General features: G+C 43.3%; 1 protein-coding gene across 1 annotated transcript; it reads right to left on the bottom strand.

Moving 5' to 3' along the window:
• Window positions 1–418: 418 nt before the first annotated feature.
• slc1a4 (solute carrier family 1 member 4) lies at window positions 419–19,594 on the bottom strand. Its single transcript, XM_073833954.1, has 8 exons — window positions 18,889–19,594; window positions 16,571–16,613; window positions 15,362–15,427; window positions 12,165–12,331; window positions 11,835–12,068; window positions 4,142–4,336; window positions 3,632–3,766; window positions 419–1,791 (listed from the first exon to the last, which is right to left on the bottom strand). The coding sequence occupies exons 1-8, from the start codon at window positions 19,401–19,403 to the stop codon at window positions 1,530–1,532; spliced, it is 1,617 nt and encodes a 538-aa protein (XP_073690055.1). The 5' UTR covers window positions 19,404–19,594; the 3' UTR covers window positions 419–1,529.
• Between the last annotated feature and the right edge of the window lie 2,127 nt (window positions 19,595–21,721).

Below are 21,721 nucleotides of genomic sequence, written 5' to 3'. Positions count from 1 at the left end.
GATTGATCCCACCGCTTCACACTTTTCGGCTATTTGCGGTTTTTAATGCGCTATAATTTAAAATAGTGCCTAATATGGGGGAGGTCTCCCTCGCTTCGGTGATCGGCCCACTGGGAATGTCCCGGTGCTCCCGATGGCCAGTTCATACATACCTGCTGGTACCTCAGAATAATGCCGGTGGGCAGTGGCTGCATAAATTGTTGAATTAATGACGGTCAGTGAAATGAGGTAAAAAGAAAAAACCGGACATTTTATGATATTTTACAAAATCCCCCCGGACATAATTTTATAGCCAAAAAGGAGGACATGTCCGGGTAAAAGAGGACGTATGGTCACCCTAGCTGGTAGTGTCTATTCAATGTAGATCTAAGAGTCTCATAACAATAGACTTAATAAGAATCATCAAATTACATGTAAATCAGAGACACAAATGCTTTTGATTTAATGGTAAGCAGAGACACAGACACGTCTGTAACAAGATAACATATAGTTAAAAGAGAGTGAAAAAATACAAGGAGAAAATACATATAAAACACACTAATCAAGTGCTAATTAACAGCTTTTAGAGTTCATAGAAACTCTTTAACATCTGAACATTTTTATAGCAATAGATTACGAAAAATAATTTTCAATGCGGTACAAAAGGCTAAACAATTAGAATAAATTAAACTCATTCATACTTAAATTGTCATTTACTTCTTAACTAATGGCCAAACTTAAAAGTTGGGCATAGAATGTACAAAAAGTCAAGACAAAGTCAATGTTTGTAATTACACTGACCACTAGGTGTCACTAGATACCAAGAGTGATGTTCGTGGATCAACAGCATGTATTTTCAAAAGTAAATGGAGGTCCGTCAGGAAATGCTTGACCTCCAGCGTGTCATTAGGTTGAATATCACCTGTGACCCTGAGATTTGTCTCATTCTCTGAGCTTGACGTACACTTATAATTTGAAAAATCGCCAGATTTGAAAGTACTATAACCATACAGCACAAGCTCTGGGGTACTTCACAAGCACACATGCACAGTTTTGAAAGAGTCCCCAACAAATCACTGGACTATACCACAATGCAACAGGATTTGCCATTAGGGACACACATATTTACAGCAAATACTTTCCGGTCTATCTTCAAAATAGTTAATGTTCTCACAGTCAGTTAAAATACAGCAAACTAACAGCAAGAGGTCAGTCTGTGAATGATTTTCATTATCCATCTCTTCACCAGACATCTGCTCACAGAGTGGAAATGTTCCCTTTTAGACTTTGCACATAAAAAACGCTAATAAGAAATCGTTTTGGCACGAGTGGATAGTGGATAAGAATATCATAACAAAACCTGTCCTGTCAAGTACTTCAAACTAAATGTAAAACAGCAAACTGACCATTAGTGTTTCATTCACAGATTTGAATCTTAAGCTTTATGTTTGACGTAAACACTGGTGGTGACATCATGTCTATAGTGGTTTTTTAAAGAGTGGGGTAGAGAAGGAGTGAAGAAGAAAGAGATGAGAGACCTAGTCAACATGTTACAGCACAGACTCCACACCGTCCTTGTCGTCGAGTGTTTCACGTGAGGAACTGTCTTGGTTCTGGTGTGTGACGAGAGGGGAGGTCTCCTCCTGTGCTCTGACATTAGCCACCACCTCCACCTTCACCTCCTCCAGTTCCTGCTCCTCTAGATGCTGCTCCTGTTGTCTTTTTTTCTTTATTTCTTGCTCATTGATGTGGTGTAGAATGCCAGCTCCGAGTGCATCTCCTTCCACGTTCACAACGGTAGTAGTTCGGTCCCTGATCACACATTAGACAGTTTGTTAACATAACAGATTACTGAAGGGATAAACTGTATGTATATCTTGTATGCATATAAGTTTATTGTTTAAAACCTAAACATTATTAATTGTGATTAATACAAATACATTTAAAGAGTTAAAATTTTAAATAATTAATTAAAAATGAAATGCAGTTATTAATATACAGAGTCCATTTTTTTTTTACATTTTATGTTGCTGCCTTATGTTAAAATGCTTTAAATAACTTTTTTTCCACATCAAAAACCCAAAATATGTACATTGCATAAGTATTCATACACTTACAGGAGAAGTCCACTTCCAGAACAGAATTTACAGATTTACTCACCCCCTTGTCATTCAAGATGTTCATGTCTTTCTTTCTTCAGTCATAAAAAATAATGTTTTTGAGGAAAACATTTCAGGATTTCTCTCCATATAGTGGACTTCTATGGTGCCCGCGAGTTGAACTTCCAAAATGTAGTTTAAATGCAGCTTCTAGGGACTCTGAATGATCCCAGCCGAGGAAGAAGGTTCTTATCTAGCAAAATGATCGGTTATCAATGCTCATCTTGTCTTATTTCAAATGATCATCTTGTCTAGCTCTGCGTGAAAACTGTGTATTCCGGTTTATTTTCTTCTTCAACTTTAAAATCATCCTACATCGCTGTTTTACCTTTTTTTTTGTAAAGAGTGTTTGATCTTCTTTCCATGTTCACTTTGTAAACACTGGGTCAGTACTCCTGCAGCGATGTAGGATGATTGTAAAGTTGGAAGAGCCAATCATTTTGCTAGATACTCTGGGGCACCATAGAAGTCCACTATATGGAGAAAAAAATTTTTTTCCTCAAAAAACATAATTTCTTTACGACTGAAGAAAGAAAGACATGAACATCTTGGATGACAACATTTTTGTTCCGGAAGTGAACTTCTCCTTTAACTCTTAGCTGAAGCACCTTTACAGACTCAGATCTTGTTGGTATGGTGCGACGAGCTTTGCACATAAACATTTGGCAGTTATCTGCCATTCTTCTCTTCATCTCTTCACCTCTCAAGCTCTGAGCTTTTCTACTACTCTGAGGAGTCCCTCAGTCCCTGCCACTAAAAAACAGCCCCACAGTTGCTTCTATCTCCACATATGATCATGGAGCTCAACTAGAGTGACCATCAGCTTCTTGGTCACCACTCTAACCAAGGCCCTTTTCCATCAATTGCTCAGTTTGGCCAAGAGGCCAGTTCTAGGAAGAGTCCTGGTTGTTTCAAACTTCTTCCGTTAAAGGGTAATGAAGACTACATGCTTTTGTGAACCTTCAAGGCAGCAGAATTTTTTCTGAACTTTTCCCCAGATGTGTGGCTTAATGCTATCCTGTTTCTGAGCTCTACAGGTAGGTTTTTTTTTTTTTTTTTTTTTTTTTTTTTACCTCGGGGCTTGGTTTTTGCTCTGATATGCATTTTCAACTGTTAGACTTTTTTATTACAATATGTGTGCCTTTCCAATTCATACTTATTCAGTTGAATTTACCACAGATTAACTCCACTCAAAGTGTAGTAACATCTACAAGGAATGTGAATGCTCTTGAGCTAAATTTCTACTGTCCCAGATAAAGGTTTGAATACTTATGCAATGGAACCATTTAATTTTTTTTTAAGAAGTTTGATGTAAAGATGTAAAAGTAATTTAAAGCAGTTTAACATAAAGCAGCAACATAACAAAACATGAAAAATATGTCCTTTCCAGTAAATTTGGCACTGAAAAGCACAACACAAGCCTTGACTGATCAATGAGATATTAATTTTTTGATATTGAATATTTAAGCATAAAATTAAAGAAGCTGTCTTACACAATCCAGTCCACAGCCAACATGAGTGACAGGTCATGGGTGGGCAGACCAATGGCCTCCAGAATGATAGCGATGGTTATGATCCCTCCAGCTGGAATACCTGCTGCTCCCACACTGGAGGCGGTGGCTGTCACCCTTTGAATAAGCAAACAAGCAGTCATTTAGCAGATGCTTTATTTGAAGTGATTAACGGTTCACTTATTACAGAAACAAATTCCCTGGAGTTAAGTGCCATGATTTTAAAAACCAGATTGGTGATAGCTCATTTATCATCATCCAAACTTCCAGCAGAGCCCCAACTCTGTATTGATCTCTACACACTAACCTGCCACACTGGGACAGGCTCCAGATTGCGTGAGTGTTGCTTGTAAATTTAGATTGAGCTTTGCATCTCTGCCATGTTTAGATATAGAGCATGTTGCATGTAACCAGTTTAGATACAGGAATATTCAGGGTATCTATGAATACTCCTGCTGATTGAAGAAAGGCCTCGTAGGGATAGACACTCACAGGATTGTGAAGATCTGGCCTGCGTTGAGTTCAACGTTGTTGAGCTGGGCAATAAACACAGCCGCAACGCACTGGAAAATGGCCGCTCCGTCCATGTTGACAGTGGCTCCAATTGGTAAAATAAACCGACTGATTCGTTTGTCGACACCGTTGTTCTCCTCTACACACTTCATCATGGTGGGCAGTGTCGCTGAGCTGTACAGGCACAGAAAACAGACAGGGTTTGAGTATATAATGGCAAAATAGATTTAAAATTTTTACATTTTAATATTTTCTAAATTTTAGTGACATCAGGCCAATCACATAACTTTGAATCTGTGAAATGTTTTATTATTTTTGTCACAGTCAGGCGGGTTGAGGAGTGAAGATGGACGAAGAGAACCGGAGTAACTGAATAATTGAAGTTTATTAAATAAAACACTGCAAAATGAACAAATAAACAAAACCGGGAGCAGGAAATGAGCACATGTAACAAAACAAACGGAAGTAACATAATCATTGACCGACAAACAAGGTGTGCAGACACAGACTCTTAAATATACTGAAAAACAAGGCGTGGTCACAAACAAGCTAACAAGATGACGAGGGGGAAATACAAATATGGGCAAGACTGAACTAACACAGACAAAACTAGAAGGGGGGAGAAAAGGACTAAACCATAATAACTAGAAACAGAGGGTAAAGGAGGCCATGGCCGAGTAAACAGTCCAGGAGGCCATGGCCGAGTAAACAGTCCAGGAGGCCATGGCCGAGTAAACAGTCCAGGTGGCCATGGCCGAGTAAACAGTCCAGGAGGCCATGGCGGATCTGGGGGCTCAGGAAGCCATGGCCGAGTAAACAGTCCAGGTGGCCATGGCCGAGTAAACAGTCCAGGAGGCCATGGTCGAATAAACAGTCCAGGTGGCCATGGCCGAGTAAACAGTACAGGTGGCCATGGCCGAGTAAACAGTCCAGGTGGCCATGGCCGAGTAAACAGTCCAGGAGGCCATGGCCGAGTAAACAGTCCAGGTGGCCATGGCCGAGTATACAGTCCAGGAGGCCATGGCCGAGTAAACAGTCCAGGAGGCCATGGCCGAGTATACAGTCCAGGAGGCCATGGCCGAGTAAACAGTCCAGGTGGCCATGGCCGAGTAAACAGTCCAGGAGGCCATGGTCGAGTATACAGTCCAGGTGGCCATGGCCGAGTAAACAGTCCAGGAGGCCATGGCCGAGTAAACAGTCCAGGTGGCCATGGCCGAGTATACAGTCCAGGTGGCCATGGCAGGGTAAACAGTCCAGGTGGCCATGGCCGGGTAAACAGTCCAGGTGGCCATGGCCGAGTAAACAGTCCAGGAGGCCATGGCCGAGTAAACAGTCCAGGTGGCCATGGCTGAGTAAACAGTCCAGGTGGCCATGGCCGAGTAAACAGTCCAGGAGGCCATGGCGGATCTGGGGGCTCAGGAAGCCATGGTCGAGTATACAGTCCAGGAGGCCATGGCCGAGTAAACAGTCCAGGTGGCCATGGCCGAGTAAACAGTCCAGGTGGCCATGGCCGAGTAAACAGTCCAGGTGGCCATGGCCGAGTAAACAGTCCAGGTGGCCATGGCCGAGTAAACAGTCCAGGAGGCCATGGCCGAGTAAACAGTCCAGGTGGCCATGGCCGAGTATACAGTCCAGGAGGCCATGGCCGAGTAAACAGTCCAGGAGGCCATGGCCGAGTATACAGTCCAGGAGGCCATGGCCGAGTAAACAGTCCAGGTGGCCATGGCCGAGTAAACAGTCCAGGAGGCCATGGTCGAGTATACAGTCCAGGTGGCCATGGCCGAGTAAACAGTACAGGTGGCCATGGCCGAGTAAACAGTCCAGGTGGCCATGGCCGAGTAAACAGTCCAGGAGGCCATGGCCGAGTAAACAGTCCAGGTGGCCATGGCCGAGTATACAGTCCAGGAGGCCATGGTCGAGTATACAGTCCAGGTGGCCATGGCCGAGTAAACAGTACAGGTGGCCATGGCCGAGTAAACAGTCCAGGTGGCCATGGCCGAGTAAACAGTCCAGGAGGCCATGGCCGAGTAAACAGTCCAGGTGGCCATGGCCGAGTATACAGTCCAGGAGGCCATGGCCGAGTAAACAGTCCAGGAGGCCATGGCCGAGTATACAGTCCAGGAGGCCATGGCCGAGTATACAGTCCAGGAGGCCATGGCCGAGTAAACAGTCCAGGTGGCCATGGCCGAGTATACAGTCCAGGAGGCCATGGCCGAGTAAACAGTCCAGGTGGCCATGGCGGAGTAAACAGTCCAGGTGGCCATGGCCGAGTAAACAGTCCAGGTGGCCATGGCCGAGTAAACAGTCCAGGTGGCCATGGCCGAGTAAACAGTCCAGGAGGCCATGGCGGATCTGGGGGCTCAGGAAGCCATGGTCGAGTATACAGTCCAGGAGGCCATGGCCGAGTAAACAGTCCAGGAGGCCATGGCCGAGTAAACAGTCCAGGTGGCCATGGCTGAGTAAACAGTCCAGGTGGCCATGGCAGGGTAAACAGTCCAGGTGGCCATGGCCGGGTAAACAGTCCAGGTGGCCATGGCCGAGTAAACAGTCCAGGAGGCCATGGCGGATCTGGGGGCTCAGGAAGCCATGGTCGAGTATACAGTCCAGGAGGCCATGGCCGAGTAAACAGTCCAGGTGGCCATGGCCGAGTAAACAGTCCAGGTGGCCATGGCGGAGTAAACAGTCCAGGTGGCCATGGCCGAGTAAACAGTCCAGGTGGCCATGGCCGAGTAAACAGTCCAGGTGGCCATGGCCGAGTAAACAGTCCAGGAGGCCATGGCGGATCTGGGGGCTCAGGAAGCCATGGTCGAGTATACAGTCCAGGAGGCCATGGCCGAGTAAACAGTCCAGGAGGCCATGGCCGAGTAAACAGTCCAGGTGGCCATGGCTGAGTAAACAGTCCAGGTGGCCATGGCAGGGTAAACAGTCCAGGTGGCCATGGCCGGGTAAACAGTCCAGGTGGCCATGGCCGAGTAAACAGTCCAGGAGGCCATGGCGGATCTGGGGGCTCAGGAAGCCATGGTCGAGTATACAGTCCAGGAGGCCATGGCCGAGTAAACAGTCCAGGTGGCCATGGCCGAGTAAACAGTCCAGGTGGCCATGGCCGAGTAAACAGTCCAGGAGGCCATGGCCGAGTAAACAGTCCAGGTGGCCATGGCCGAGTAAACAGTCCAGGTGGCCATGGCTGAGTAAACAGTCCAGGAGGCCATGGCCGAGTAAACAGTCCAGGTGGCCATGGCTGAGTAAACAGTCCAGGTGGCCATGGCAGGGTAAACAGTCCAGGTGGCCATGGCCGGGTAAACAGTCCAGGTGGCCATGGCCGAGTAAACAGTCCAGGAGGCCATGGCGGATCTGGGGGCTCAGGAAGCCATGGTCGAGTATACAGTCCAGGAGGCCATGGCCGAGTAAACAGTCCAGGAGGCCATGGCCGAGTAAACAGTCCAGGTGGCCATGGCCGAGTAAACAGTCCAGGTGGCCATGGCCGAGTAAACAGTCCAGGTGGCCATGGCGGAGTAAACAGTCCAGGTGGCCATGGCCGAGTAAACAGTCCAGGTGGCCATGGCCGAGTAAACAGTCCAGGTGGCCATGGCCGAGTAAACAGTCCAGGAGGCCATGGCGGATCTGGGGGCTCAGGAAGCCATGGTCGAGTATACAGTCCAGGAGGCCATGGCCGAGTAAACAGTCCAGGAGGCCATGGCCGAGTAAACAGTCCAGGTGGCCATGGCTGAGTAAACAGTCCAGGTGGCCATGGCAGGGTAAACAGTCCAGGTGGCCATGGCCGGGTAAACAGTCCAGGTGGCCATGGCCGAGTAAACAGTCCAGGAGGCCATGGCGGATCTGGGGGCTCAGGAAGCCATGGTCGAGTATACAGTCCAGGAGGCCATGGCCGAGTAAACAGTCCAGGTGGCCATGGCTGAGTAAACAGTCCAGGTGGCCATGGCAGGGTAAACAGTCCAGGTGGCCATGGCCGGGTAAACAGTCCAGGAGGCCATGGCCGAGTAAACAGTCCAGGTGGCCATGGCCGAGTATACAGTCCAGGAGGCCATGGCCGAGTAAACAGTCCAGGTGGCCATGGCCGAGTAAACAGTCCAGGTGGCCATGGCCGAGTAAACAGTCCAGGAGGCCATGGCCGAGTAAACAGTCCAGGTGGCCATGGCTGAGTAAACAGTCCAGGTGGCCATGGCAGGGTAAACAGTCCAGGTGGCCATGGCCGGGTAAACAGTCCAGGTGGCCATGGCCGAGTAAACAGTCCAGGAGGCCATGGCGGATCTGGGGGCTCAGGAAGCCATGGTCGAGTATACAGTCCAGGAGGCCATGGCCGAGTAAACAGTCCAGGAGGCCATGGCCGAGTAAACAGTCCAGGTGGCCATGGCCGAGTAAACAGTCCAGGTGGCCATGGCAGGGTAAACAGTCCAGGTGGCCATGGCCGGGTAAACAGTCCAGGTGGCCATGGCCGGGTAAACAGTCCAGGTGGCCATGGCCGGGTAAACAGTCCAGGTGGCCATGGCCGGGTAAACAGTCCAGGTGGCCATGGCAGGGTAAACAGTCCAGGTGGCCATGGCCGGGTAAACAGTCCAGGAGGCCATGGCCGAGTAAACAGTCCAGGTGGCCATGGCCGAGTATACAGTCCAGGAGGCCATGGCCGAGTAAACAGTCCAGGTGGCCATGGCCGAGTAAACAGTCCAGGTGGCCATGGCCGAGTAAACAGTCCAGGAGGCCATGGCCGAGTAAACAGTCCAGGTGGCCATGGCTGAGTAAACAGTCCAGGTGGCCATGGCAGGGTAAACAGTCCAGGTGGCCATGGCCGGGTAAACAGTCCAGGTGGCCATGGCCGAGTAAACAGTCCAGGAGGCCATGGCGGATCTGGGGGCTCAGGAAGCCATGGTCGAGTATACAGTCCAGGAGGCCATGGCCGAGTAAACAGTCCAGGAGGCCATGGCCGAGTAAACAGTCCAGGTGGCCATGGCCGAGTAAACAGTCCAGGTGGCCATGGCAGGGTAAACAGTCCAGGTGGCCATGGCCGGGTAAACAGTCCAGGTGGCCATGGCCGGGTAAACAGTCCAGGTGGCCATGGCCGGGTAAACAGTCCAGGTGGCCATGGCCGGGTAAACAGTCCAGGTGGCCATGGCTGATCAGGAGAGTAGCCCCCCCCCCCCCAAAATTTTCTTGGGGGAACCTAGGGTATAGTCCACCCAGGAGAGCACGGAAGGGCTCACAGGAGAGAGCTCCGACTCTGGAGGGCGCGCAGGAGAGAGCTCCGGCTCTGGAGGGCGCGCAGAAGACAGCGCTGGCTCTTGAGGAGCGGGCTCTGGACGGCGCTCTTGAGGAGCGGGCTCTGGACGGCTGGACGACCCCAGCGGAGATTCAGGAGGGCTGGGCGTCTCCAGCGGAGACTCTGAAGGAGCAAGCTCTGGGTGAGCGGTCACTGGAGGGCGCTCTGGCGGTGCAGTCACTGGAGGGCGCTCTGGCGGCGCAGTCACTGGAGGGCGCTCTGGCGGCGCAGTCACTGGAGGGCTGGGCGGAACCAGCGGATACTCAGGGAGGCTGGGCGGAACCAGCGGATACTCAGGGAGGCTGGGCGGAACCAGCGGAGACTCTGATTTGATGGTAGCCATCTTAGGTGCAGACACAGGCTTGGCGGCCATCTTGGCCGGGGACTCAGGAACAGTGGCCATCTTGGCCGGGGACTCAGGAATGGCGGCCATCTTGGCCGGGGACTCAGCAACGGCGGCCATCTTGGCCGGGGACTCAGCAACGGCGGCCATCTTGGCCGGGGACTCAGGAACGGCGGCCATCTTGGCCGGGGACTCAGGAACAGCAGCCATCTTGGCCAGGGATTCAGGCTTGGCGGCCATCTTGGCCGGGAACTCAGGAACGACGGCCATCTTGGCCGGGAACTCAGGAACGGCGGCCATCTTGTGTGCAGACTCTGGCGTGGCAGCCATCTTGAGGGCAGATAGTAACATGGTGGCCATCTTGTGAACAGACTCTGGCGTGGCAGCCATCTTGCTTGCAGACTCTGGCGGGGAAGCCATCTTGCTTGCAGAATCTGGCGTGGCGGCCATTTTGCGAGCTGACGCTGGCCTGGCGGCTGACGGGCTTGAGCGTGGAGAGGAAGCCGGCAGGCTTGAGCGCTGGGCGGAGGCCGGTAGACTAGAGAGCGGGGAGGAGGCCGGCCGCATCGGGCTGAGGACAGCGGCGGAGCTTTGGAGGATGACAGGGGATAGGAGACTGGGCTGGTGGTGCGAACCGTTGGTACGGTATGTGGGGGGTCCCGGCGGATGGCAGACTGGCGCGATGTGCCGTGCTTCAGAGGGGGCTGGATGATGAGACTCAATCGGACTGATTTCTTCAACTTCGAAATCAGACCCATTTAGAAACAGAATGAGATTGACTAGCTCGATCAAGGGGAATTTACAGGCTGGAAGATCGCAGCGGATAATCTCATCATCCAGTCCCAAAACAAACACGGCACCAAGCGAAGCATCGGGCCAGCCTACCTGATGTGAAAGCTCGAGAAACTCCTCCACATATCGCTCCAACGATCGCCCGCCCTGCCGCAGTCTCCATAGGGATTCCTCAGCCCGGTTCATTTGTGGGTTTTGGGTCGGTCAATCTGTCACAGTCAGGCGGGTTGAGGAGTGAAGATGGACGAGGAGAACAGGAGTAACTGAATAATTGAAGTTTATTAAATAAAACACTGCAAAATGAACAAATAAACGTTCATTTTGAACGAATCTTTAATGTGACTCGGGAAGAACGAGTCGTCTCGGGAGTGATTCGTTCAGTCGCGCATGCGCAATTGCGCAACTATGAACGAACGACTCAAACCCGAAGACTCGAGAAATGAACTAATCAATTCTGTTTCCGGCTCAGGCAGCATAGGTAAAGAGTATGGGGCTGTCACGTGATGAACGAACGACTCAAACCTGTACAGATAGAGGTGAGGGAGCTAATCATAGACTGAAGACCCAGGTAAACAATGAATTAAACTTTTCTTTTTCTAATAGTATTATAGTTTTGTCTTGTTTATAGTGTAATCAACGTTTGTACAAGCAGTACGTGTTATGGAAGTAACACGTAGCTTTTTAATTATATTTTGGTAAAATGAACGAAATGACTCGAAAAAAGATTCGTTAATTTTGCTGAACGAGACTCAACGATCCGAGTCGGTAAAATGATCCGACCTTCCCATCACTAGTGTGCAGACACAGACTCTTAAATACACTGAAAAACAAGGCTAGGTCACAAACAAGCTAACAAGATGACGAGGGGGAAATACAAATATGGGCAAGACTGAACTAACACAGACAAATCTAGAAGGGGGGAGAAAAGGACTAAACCATAATAACTAGAAACAGAGGGGGAAAAACACTAGGAAAGATAGAACAGGACAAAACACAGACATAATCCTGACAATTTTATTATTTATATACTATTTATATAGTATTTATTAAAGTTTTGATTCAGCTTTTATTTCAATGTTTTCCGTTTTCATAATAATTAAAATTGAAATGATGGGCTTTTGTCATTCTTTTAAGTTTTTATTCATTTTCATCAGCAACACTACTTAAGATTTAGCAAGACTAGTCATTCCAGGAAAGCTTTCTAGTCATATTCTGGGTGCCAAATTAACCTGCTTATAGGAGATATATGAAATATAACAAATTACCTGGAGCAGGTTGCAAAGGCAGTGGTGAAAGGTGTGATGAGGCCCGACAGGAAACTGAAGGGGTTTGTACGAGTAAACCCAAAGTAGATTAGAGGTAAGACAATGCCACCATGGATGATATGGCCAAGGATAGAGGCAAAAATGTACTTCCCCAAACTAGTGACTAGCAGAACCACATCTTCCATCTCCACAATCTTACTGCCAACCAAGAACATGATGCCAAAAGGCACATACCTGAAGGACAAAACAACAGAATTATCATACATCATGTGCATGGTGCAATTTTTAATATTGGATTAGATGTCAATTTGATCAAAGGTCTTTGCTTACCACATGATCCAGGACACCAGTACCATGGTGGCTTCATTGAAGGCATTGAAAAAGCGAATGAGCTCCTCTCCTTCTGCCCCAAGCTTTCTCAAAGCAACTCCAAAAACCATAGCAAAAAGAACAAGGCCCAGAATATTCATTCCATCTGAATCTGTTCCATAGGGAACCTGAAAACCACCAGAACATGTTTGTATTATGATATTGCCATTCAGTCTTTTTTTATTTTTTTCATAGCAGCACAGCATTCATAGCAAGTGAAAATTTGCGGTTAAAGGGTATATACATTTTTTTTTTTTTTTAGAAAATAACGAATCGTTTTACTAGATAAGACCCTAACTGCACTAAAACTGCAGTTTGGACTTTTAACTCATTGATCCCCATTGAAGATAAATTATAGAGGTAAATCCTGGAATGTTTTCCTCAAAAGCCTTAATTTCTTTCTGACTGAAGAAGGAAAGACACAAACATCTTGGATGACATGGGGGTGAGTAAACTATCAGGAATTTTTATTCTGGAAGTGAACTAATCCTTTAAGCAACAAAATGTGACTTATTAATGTGTTGCCTATCACTGAACTTGATATGACTGTACATGGACAAGTGACTTTCAAACGACGAAACGTGATGAACCTTGGCTCTCAGACAGACTTTCTCTCAGTGGTGGTGGCAGTGGGGTGATGAAGATCTGACAGGACTGAGCTACCGTTCAACTGAATCCCGCTCTTGTTCTAGGCTTTATCGCACGTCCAGGCATGGCTCATCACTTGGCACACAACACTGGTTGTTCTGTAAGCCCTACTTAAGCAATTATGGACCTCAAGCGTTCTGAGGGATTGCCCACATATTTACCCATGCACCAGCAGATATGAGACATTTTAGCTGAGCCAGGATGTAATGAAGACCCAGTGATTTACACAAAGGCTAATCACAACCAGCAGTACGTAGTGTAGTTCAGATGCAATCTGTGAATTTTTTTTTTTTTTAATTTTTGCATATTTAGCACTGAATTTAAAAGGAAACACTAATGGAATTGATTTAAACATATTAAAGGGTTAGCTCACTTTCAGAATAAAAATTTCCTGATAATTAACTTATAATTAACCTATGTCATCCAAGATGTTCATGTCTTTCTTTCTTCAGTCCAAAAAAAATTAAGGGGGGGGGGGTTGGATTCAAAGAGTTGGATTCTCATGCTAAAAAACCATTTGGATGTATAACAGAGTATTTCTGTGCCAAATACACACTTCCAGGTTTTTTTACAAGTTTCTGAAAGTTTTTTTTCGATCATGGCTCTTCATGACGTCATGAAGGGTGGAACACCTTGTATGGGCATTTCTCCCGAAAGAGCGCGCCCGCGCACACATTGACCAGAGCGAGAGCAAGAGCGCGCCTATCAACGTGATTTATTCGTCTGCACCGCTGCACTGTATTACTCTGGATAAATGTCTGTAAAGAAGTGTGGTTTTGGTAACCTTGCTCAGCTTCCCGAAGAATCCAGCGTTACGTGAACAGTGGATACAGTTTTTTTTCCGGGGCAGAAACTGAGTTTTGCGAGCGTGTTTGTTGATGAACGTTTTATAATCAAGGCGAAGTTTGATGCTGGATTTGCACATTGGTTGATACTGAAAGATGGAGTGGTCCCAGCTATAAAAGATCCCGGTTATGATTCAGAACTGCAGATGGTAAGTAAAATTGCATCAAATGTCTGTGTGTTTGTTGGCAATCGGCGAGCAAATGCTGGTTAATCTTTAGCTTCAGGAGCTTGGCTGTTTTCGGAGAGAACCATAAGCTGTATCTTTCTTTTGTAAATATGATAAAACTAAAGAGTTTTTGCAGATATGAAGAATGCAGTACTACTCTATAAGTACTCAAGATTAACATGAGATTGGGTGAAATTGTGCGTGTTTTTCCCCCTTTTTTTGAGGATAACATTCCAGGATTTTGCTCCATAATAGTGGATTTCAATGGTGGGTTGAAGGTCCAAATTGCAGTTTCAATGCAGCTTCAAAGGGCTCTACATGATCCCAGCTGAGGAATAAGGGTCTTACCTAGCGAAACAATCGGTCATATTCTAAAAAAACCACAAATGGCCCTCTTGCACTAGCTCAACCTCACCAATATGTAATCACGCACACATGATGTAGCTGGAAGTACCGACCCAGTGTGAAGTGCAAAGAAAGTCAAATTCCCTTTACATAGAAAAGGTAGAAGACTGATGTCTGACGACTTTGAAGTTGGAGGAGAAAATGAGATGGGGTTTTCGCCCTACCCTACCTTTTTAAACCGAAGGAATTAACCATGCGTGACTTTTCCAAGACGAGACAAGCATTTGTGGTTAAAATGTTTAATTTTTTTTAGAAAATGAACGATCGTTTCGCTAGAAAAGACCCTTATTCCTCAGCTGGGATTACGTAGAGCCCTTTGAAGCTGCACTGAAACTGCAATTTGGACCTTCAACCCGTTGGCCACCATTAAAGTCCACTATATGAACATCTTGAATGACACTGAGGTGAGTAAATTATCAGGAAATTTTATTCTGGAAGTGAACTAATCTTCTGAAGTGTGTTCAATGGATTAACAATTCGTAATTAACAAATATGCAAGTGGCAGAACATAAAACTTTCTGTCCAATTCTGTGGAAATCTTCATGCTTGTAGGACTAGATTGAACTGATTGTACTAATATAATGACAGAAAAACAAACATTTATTAGAAAAGAAGATAATTTATAATCTGAATATCACTTAGCACATCCTGAGTCATTCTACAAGCCCATTGCTGAGACTAAAATGCAGACACATGGGTGGCACATTGAAAAAGCCCTCTGGGAAAGGCTTGCCATCTTCAGCTGCTTGAGTGCTCAGTGGGATAGGAGCAGCAAAACCGGCTGCGTCAACCCCGGCCCTGTGCAAATAAACAGCAAGCTCATTCAAGGCTGCCAAAGAGCCAAAACTACTGCGTGGTCGGACATTAAAACCAGCCAAGAGAGCTCAACTGGCCTTGAGTTTTTTTTTTTTTTGTTTTGTTTTTTTTTAAAAAGCACAAAATTACTAGGTTAAATTGACCTTTCAACAAGTGACATGATGTGTGTTGACAATTGTCAAGTGTGTGTACTTGACAGTGCATTCTGAACATTCTGGAAAAGGAAAGACCTAATGCTAAAAATAATAATAGATTACAAAATAAAGAGATTGTGTACCTTTTGGTAGTTGAGGGTTCCGTTTGTTCCATTTCCAACAAGAATTGTCTTGTAATCAGTGACATACTGTGACAAAAGTAAGAGACAGAGAAGACCAACATCATCAGCCACACACAGTGCTTATCACAGGGCTATTTTGACCGATTTCAACCATTCCACTGTGCAGATTCATGAACTGTGATGCATTTGATTATTTCTCTGCACTGAGCCTGTTTCTGTGCAAGTCCAGTGCCAAAATACGCACAAAAGCAGCATTTAAAGTTTAGCTGAAGAGGACTTTGAGACTGGTATACACAGAGACAATGACAGTGATCCCCCACAACCCTGCTATTCAGAACCCCTGTTCCTCAAAAACTCCAATTATATGAGCTGGAGCACTCAGTTTCGTTTTTTCTTATCCGTACTACCTCAGAAGTAGAAATGAAGTGAGGTGAGAAATAGAAATAAACACTTTTTTTAAAATCTTCTTTTTGGCACAGTAAAAAATTAAAGATAGATATCATAGATAGATATCAACAAAATTAAAATCCATAAACCTGGAATAGATCTACAAGAATTCGTTTAGACCAGTCCATTTCTACCTGGCTATTAAAATAATTCCCAGGCATTTCTGTATTAATCCTGCTAATCTGTCTCTTCTCTTTTAAAGCCTTTCTGGCCTCCATCCAGGTAAATGTCAATGGAAATCCCACTGGATAGAGAAACATTCTCTCCCTGGATAAAGAAACATCCCATCTGCACCTAATGGCCCTGTTTCTCTTTCTAAATCTACGTTGGCCTTTATAAAAACATCTTTTTTTACAAATTGATAACTGGGTGCCCTTTTGTTTTGTGTCAATGGGGTCATCCACATGCTCTGGTCCAGGCAGTGAAAATTTATCTCCCACCCGGCCACCGAACCTCCTGACCTCTCTTTGAGCAAAGCGTGCTCACTGTTGAGCAGTTGCCCGTGTGGTACAACCCAGTGAACCAAGCCAGGTTGCCAGGCACTAAGGAATGGAATCAGCTTGCTATGGAAACTGCCTGGTTGCTTAGTGGTGAGAGAGGATGGGAGGTATTTATTGAGCAGGGACAAAAATGGATACTCCATTTTGTGACTCTCTCAATTGAAGGAGCTGTTAACATGGAGGAAATGATCTACAAATATTCATTCTGGACATGACCATTTGTGCGAGTAGAATTGACACCTGGAAGAGTAAAGTAACTTACTGAGCGGAAAGCTGCAGCCACCAGGTTGGATGGAAACAGGTTTCTGAAAAGGAAAAACAAGCAAGAAAGATAAACCAGTGATGCAGACACATGTGAAAACAAGCTCTTATCATCACAGATGGACACCACTAATGTTCCTTTGCTAAATTCCCACCAGTTTGCGTCATGACAGACCTGTGAAGGAAGTTTTGCACTGGTTCGTACAGATCAATTTCTGTATCTGCAAATCCATATCCCAAATCATTCAGTTGGGTTACAGAATGGATCAATTTCAACTAAACTGAGTTGAGTTCTTATGTGTCATATGACCTGCGTTAAAAAGAGGATTAATCTAGTAACCCTGTGAACTATGAGGCAAAAAGAAATGTATTTTCTCCAGGTTCATGCAAGCCTATTATACAGTTGTTCTTCGAGTTTATTACATTATCGCATAGCATTTATTTATATTCCAACAAGAAAAACTTTTTAACAAGTTTCAGGTTTCAAGATGTGAACACCTTTGTCCCATATAGACTGACAACAAAAAGAGTGTATTATGATCAAATTTATGTTCCTAATGGAAAAACGAGATGTTTTTTTGCAAACATGGTGCTTATTTGTTACTGGTCAATGGTGGTCTACCAGCCCTAACCAGCTTGATCCAGGTCTACCAGGTTGATTGCGATCCCACCAGATGGTAGTCTGTTTTAGACCAACTATAAACATAAATGTCCAGTGAAAAACAAAACAAACAAAAAAACAAACAAAAAAACTAAGTAACTCAGAGACAGCCATATTTCTGTTATAGAAATATCCTGAAATTATAAAAAATATTATGAAATATCCTGGCTTCTAACTGTTGTATAACATGATTTATGCCAGGATATATGATAATTAATGACCAAAACCCATCAAAACAGTTTTACAAGTGTCACACTACCTTGACATGTTAAAAAAAGTTTTTTTGGGGTAACTACATTCAATCATCACATATATATTTATATATTAATGTTTATATAAATAAATAAATAAATATTTATAAATAGTGTGTGTGTGTGTGTATATATATATATATATATATATATATATATATATATATATATATATATATAATAAATAAATAATATATATACACTACCAATCAAATGTTTTTGAACAGTAGGGTTAGGATTATTAAGTAATTATTAAGAATTTTTAATAAATAATATACCTAAATGAATAAACCTTAATCCTATTATTGATCCAAAGTACAGCAAAAACAGTAAATTTTACTATTTATTTATTTACTATTTATAATAACTGTCTATAAAAACTGTTTTCTATTTGAATATATTTTAAATTAAATATAAAATATATTCATATATAAAATATAAAATATTATAATTATTTAATATTTAAAACTGATTTCAAAGTGATTTTTTAGCATCATTACTCCAGACACATAATCCTTCAGAAATCATTCATTCATTCTGATTTGCTGCTGAAAAACATTTATTATTGTTGTTATTATGTTGAAAACAGCTGAATTGATTTTTTCAGGTTTCTTAGACGAATAGAAAGTTCAGAAGAACGGCATTTTAAAGGCCTATATCTTTACTTTTGGTCAATTTTAAAGCATTCTTGCTAAATACAACTATTAATTTCTATAATTTCTTTGGATCAAATAAATGCAGGCTTGATAAGCAAAAGAGAAGTCATTAAAAATCTTATTGTTCAAAAACTTTTGACTGGTAGTATATAACCTAAAAATGGTAACGTCTAAATTAACTGATTTATTCAAGTCAAAAATATAATTCAGTATCACTGAATCATAATAAATACATTAATTTATGCCACCAGAACCACAATGTGGGTTAAATCATGAAACTGCTCTTTAAACTAACAATTGCAGATTACCTTTTTTTTTTTTTTTTTTTTTTTGCATGGTCTGGTCCATTATGATGATGCCAGGCAAAATAAAATTTTCACAAAGATAAAGCCTTTTGTCTCAGTTATTAATTCATTTGTAAGTTTAAAAGCTTATGTATCATATTTGCCCTACTTTTGTTGAACTCACTCTATGTGGAATAGAACTTTCTCTTGCCAGAAATATGACCACTTTTCCAGCAATTTTTCCAGTTCTTCTTTCCCTGTCTTTGGCAATAATTCAATACCAACGAAGAAAAGAAGACCTAAAATATGAACTTGTCACATGATCTGCACGTCTTCTGCATTCGGCTAATCATGCGGGAACTTGCAGGCGCGGATTAGTGCTTCCATAGTGGAACACTTTATTTCTTATTATATATTTCAATTATTGCTAGATATTATTCGCATTCATTTCCATAACCAAATGATACCTTGCAAGGTCTAAAAACGAATCCGCCGTCTCTTTGTTGGAGCTCACGCCTTCCAGACCCAAGTTGACGGTGTTCAGCGCGCCGGCTCCCACGCCGGGTTTGATGATGAAGGCGAGCGCAACACCGATTGCTGAAGCGATCAGAGTGGTTACCAGAAAGTAAGACACGGCGATCCCTCCGAGCTTTCCCAGCGAGCGCGTGTCCAGACTGGCAGCACCAGAAATCAAACTGCAAACCACTAAAGGAATGATGATCATCTTGAGCATCCTCAGCAGCATCTCTCCGGGGAAGGCGAAGTAAGTCATCTGCGCTCGGGTTAGGTTCATGTTCCGGACCATCATCCCGAGCCCGACGCCCACCAGAACGCCGGACACCGTTAAGATCACCAGGAGATTTCTTTTGAGAAAGACCATCAACCGGTCTTTAAAGCTGCTCTTTTCTGATTTTATTGAGACCGCCGGTAACGGGCTTTTATGCCCGGCGTGTCCATTGATTTCGCTCTTCTTTTCCTCCATGTTTTTCCCTACAAGCTCAGTCTTTCCACGCGTTTAAAAGAGGTAGCAGGTTTTTCTCATCGACAGCGTGCGCGCGCTTGGAATGGAGCGGACTGGAGAGCGCTTGTAAAAACCAGCCGGCACTTATAGACATGTGCTGCATCTACCAATGACGAGGGGTCTTCTAAAGATGAAGATCCAGGACATGCGCACTCTTGGACCACGATGAAATGATGCAACAAGCCAAAGGGTTGCTAATATCCATGCATAATTATTTTTATTTAGTGATGGGCAGCGATTAATCGCATCCAAAATATAAATTGATGTTTATATAGTATAATAAATGTGTGTGTACTGTGTATATTTATTATGTATATATAAAGACACACATATACAGTATGTATTTTGAAAATATTTACATGTATATATATATTACCTTTATATAATTTATATTATGTATAAATATATTTAATATATAAACTTATTTTTCTTGAATACATGCATGTGTGTGTATTTATATATACATAATAAATATACACAGCACACACACGGAGATATCTATTCAGAGAGAATAAATACAAAATAGTGTTTATTCAAATGTTTTTTTTTTTTATGTGTATATTTGGTAATATAGGTGAATGAATTTAGAAACATGATAGAGGAACGGGTTAAAAAGACATTCATTTATAAAATAACAAAAATTACTGGATTTCTGTTCATGTTTTAAGAACAATGACTTATATTTATACATTTATAGGATATTAAAATACATTTATTGTTTGTATTTATATTTATATATCTATTTATAGTACATATAATAATATATTATTAAAATAAGACAGCTTTTTCATTGTTAAATTCACATTATTTACACATATGTGACCCTGGACCCACTACAAAACCAGTCATCAGAGTCTTTTTTTTTAGATTTATACATTATCTGAAAGCTTAATAAATAAGATTCCATTGATGTAATGAAAATATTTGGCCAAAATACAAATATTTGAAATCTGAGGGTGCAAAAAAAAATCAAAATATTGATAAAATAGTTGTCCAAATGAAGTGCTTATGCATATTACTAATCAAAAATCAAGTTTTGATATATATATATATATATATATATATATATATATACAGTAGGAAATATAAAAAATATATGTATTTTTGGCTACAAATATACCCGTGCTACTTAAGACTGGTTTTATGGTCCAGGGTCACATCTTCATGAAGGACACAAAAGCAACTTTTCATTGAATGACCCCATTATTATTGCTCCATGTAATTGTTGTTTGTCATTTTTAGAGCAATTTTAGATTTCTCTTTTTTTTTCATTTTCATTTGCACAGTTTTCAAGCATTGGCAACCTATTCTGTGAGGGTTGTCATTTTCTTCCATTTCAGCGTTCTTTATTTCAATACAATATTCAAATGATACAACCCATAATTTTTGACTCCCACCTACATTTTCCCCCAAGCTAAATAACCTAAGAAGTGAAACTCTCAGTTCTTTTTTGGCTGTCTGTAGTTGCTTTCCCCTGAACCTCAACTATTCTGTTCCAAAAATAACATTTCACAGCTGCCAAACCAGGAGCAGGAAACTGAGTGTGCTCTCCAGTCATTACTATAATACACTGAACCCCACTGTGAGGAGACTCGGACAAAACAAGCCTGTGAAGATTTCAAGCCCCAGATAGTTTCAAAATGTCTTCTGGTACACTGAAAAGAATCTTAAGAAGGATCTTGCATTAAAGGTACGGTAAAACTATTGTAAAAAAGTAATACCGAGAGATAGCGGTTAAACAAATGTCTGACCTTACGTAAAATCACACCACATCCTGCAGCTGTTGTCATGCCAGATGAGCTCCCTTCAAGACCCCCTCCTAATCTAGTTACAAATCTGAATTGTGTGCCAGATTTGCCTTAAATGTATTTGGACTTCAGTCCCAAAATATGTATTCCATATATGTAATTTAGTGATGTTAAAAATAAATCTGCTTCTAAAAATCTAAAAATATATTTTGTTTACTCATTAGTACAATAATCTGTACATTATGCAACATCTATCCATCTTTTTCTTCTTGTAAGAGTGGGCGTGGCCATTTGTAAATTGTATGGGTCTGGCTTCCTTCTCATCTATTTTTACCTGTACAAAACAGCTCGTTCTCCTGCTTGATATTGCAAATTGGTGTGTCTTACTATATTATTTTAATGCATTATCGTAATTATGAGCACACTGGTTTGTAGCGCAGTTTTACCGTTTACTGCACATTGTTATTCTTCTCGTTATCAGAAGTCTCACCCATAGGCTTACTTCCGCGTTGAAGAAAAAGCTGGATAGTC

The sequence above is a fragment of the Garra rufa genome, chromosome 2, assembly GCF_049309525.1.
Source record: "Garra rufa chromosome 2, GarRuf1.0, whole genome shotgun sequence".
In the NCBI taxonomy this organism is placed as follows: domain Eukaryota; kingdom Metazoa; phylum Chordata; class Actinopteri; order Cypriniformes; family Cyprinidae; genus Garra; species Garra rufa.
The sequence above is the reverse complement of the archived record's forward strand: the minus strand, read 5'-3'. Positions and strand labels throughout refer to the sequence as shown.

Excerpts from the sequence above, each read along its gene's own strand:
- slc1a4 (XM_073833954.1), bottom strand. The coding sequence starts at position 19,403 with ATGGAGGAAAAGAAGAGCGAAATCAATGGACACGCCGGGCATAAAAGC. Across the intron at positions 15,428-16,570 it reads TGGCTGCAGCTTTCCGCTCA|TATGTCACTGATTACAAGAC; the intron begins GTAAGTTACTTT and ends CTTTTGTCACAG. Across the intron at positions 1,792-3,631 it reads TTGGCTGTGGACTGGATTGT|GGACCGAACTACTACCGTTG; the intron begins GTAAGACAGCTT and ends ATGTGTGATCAG.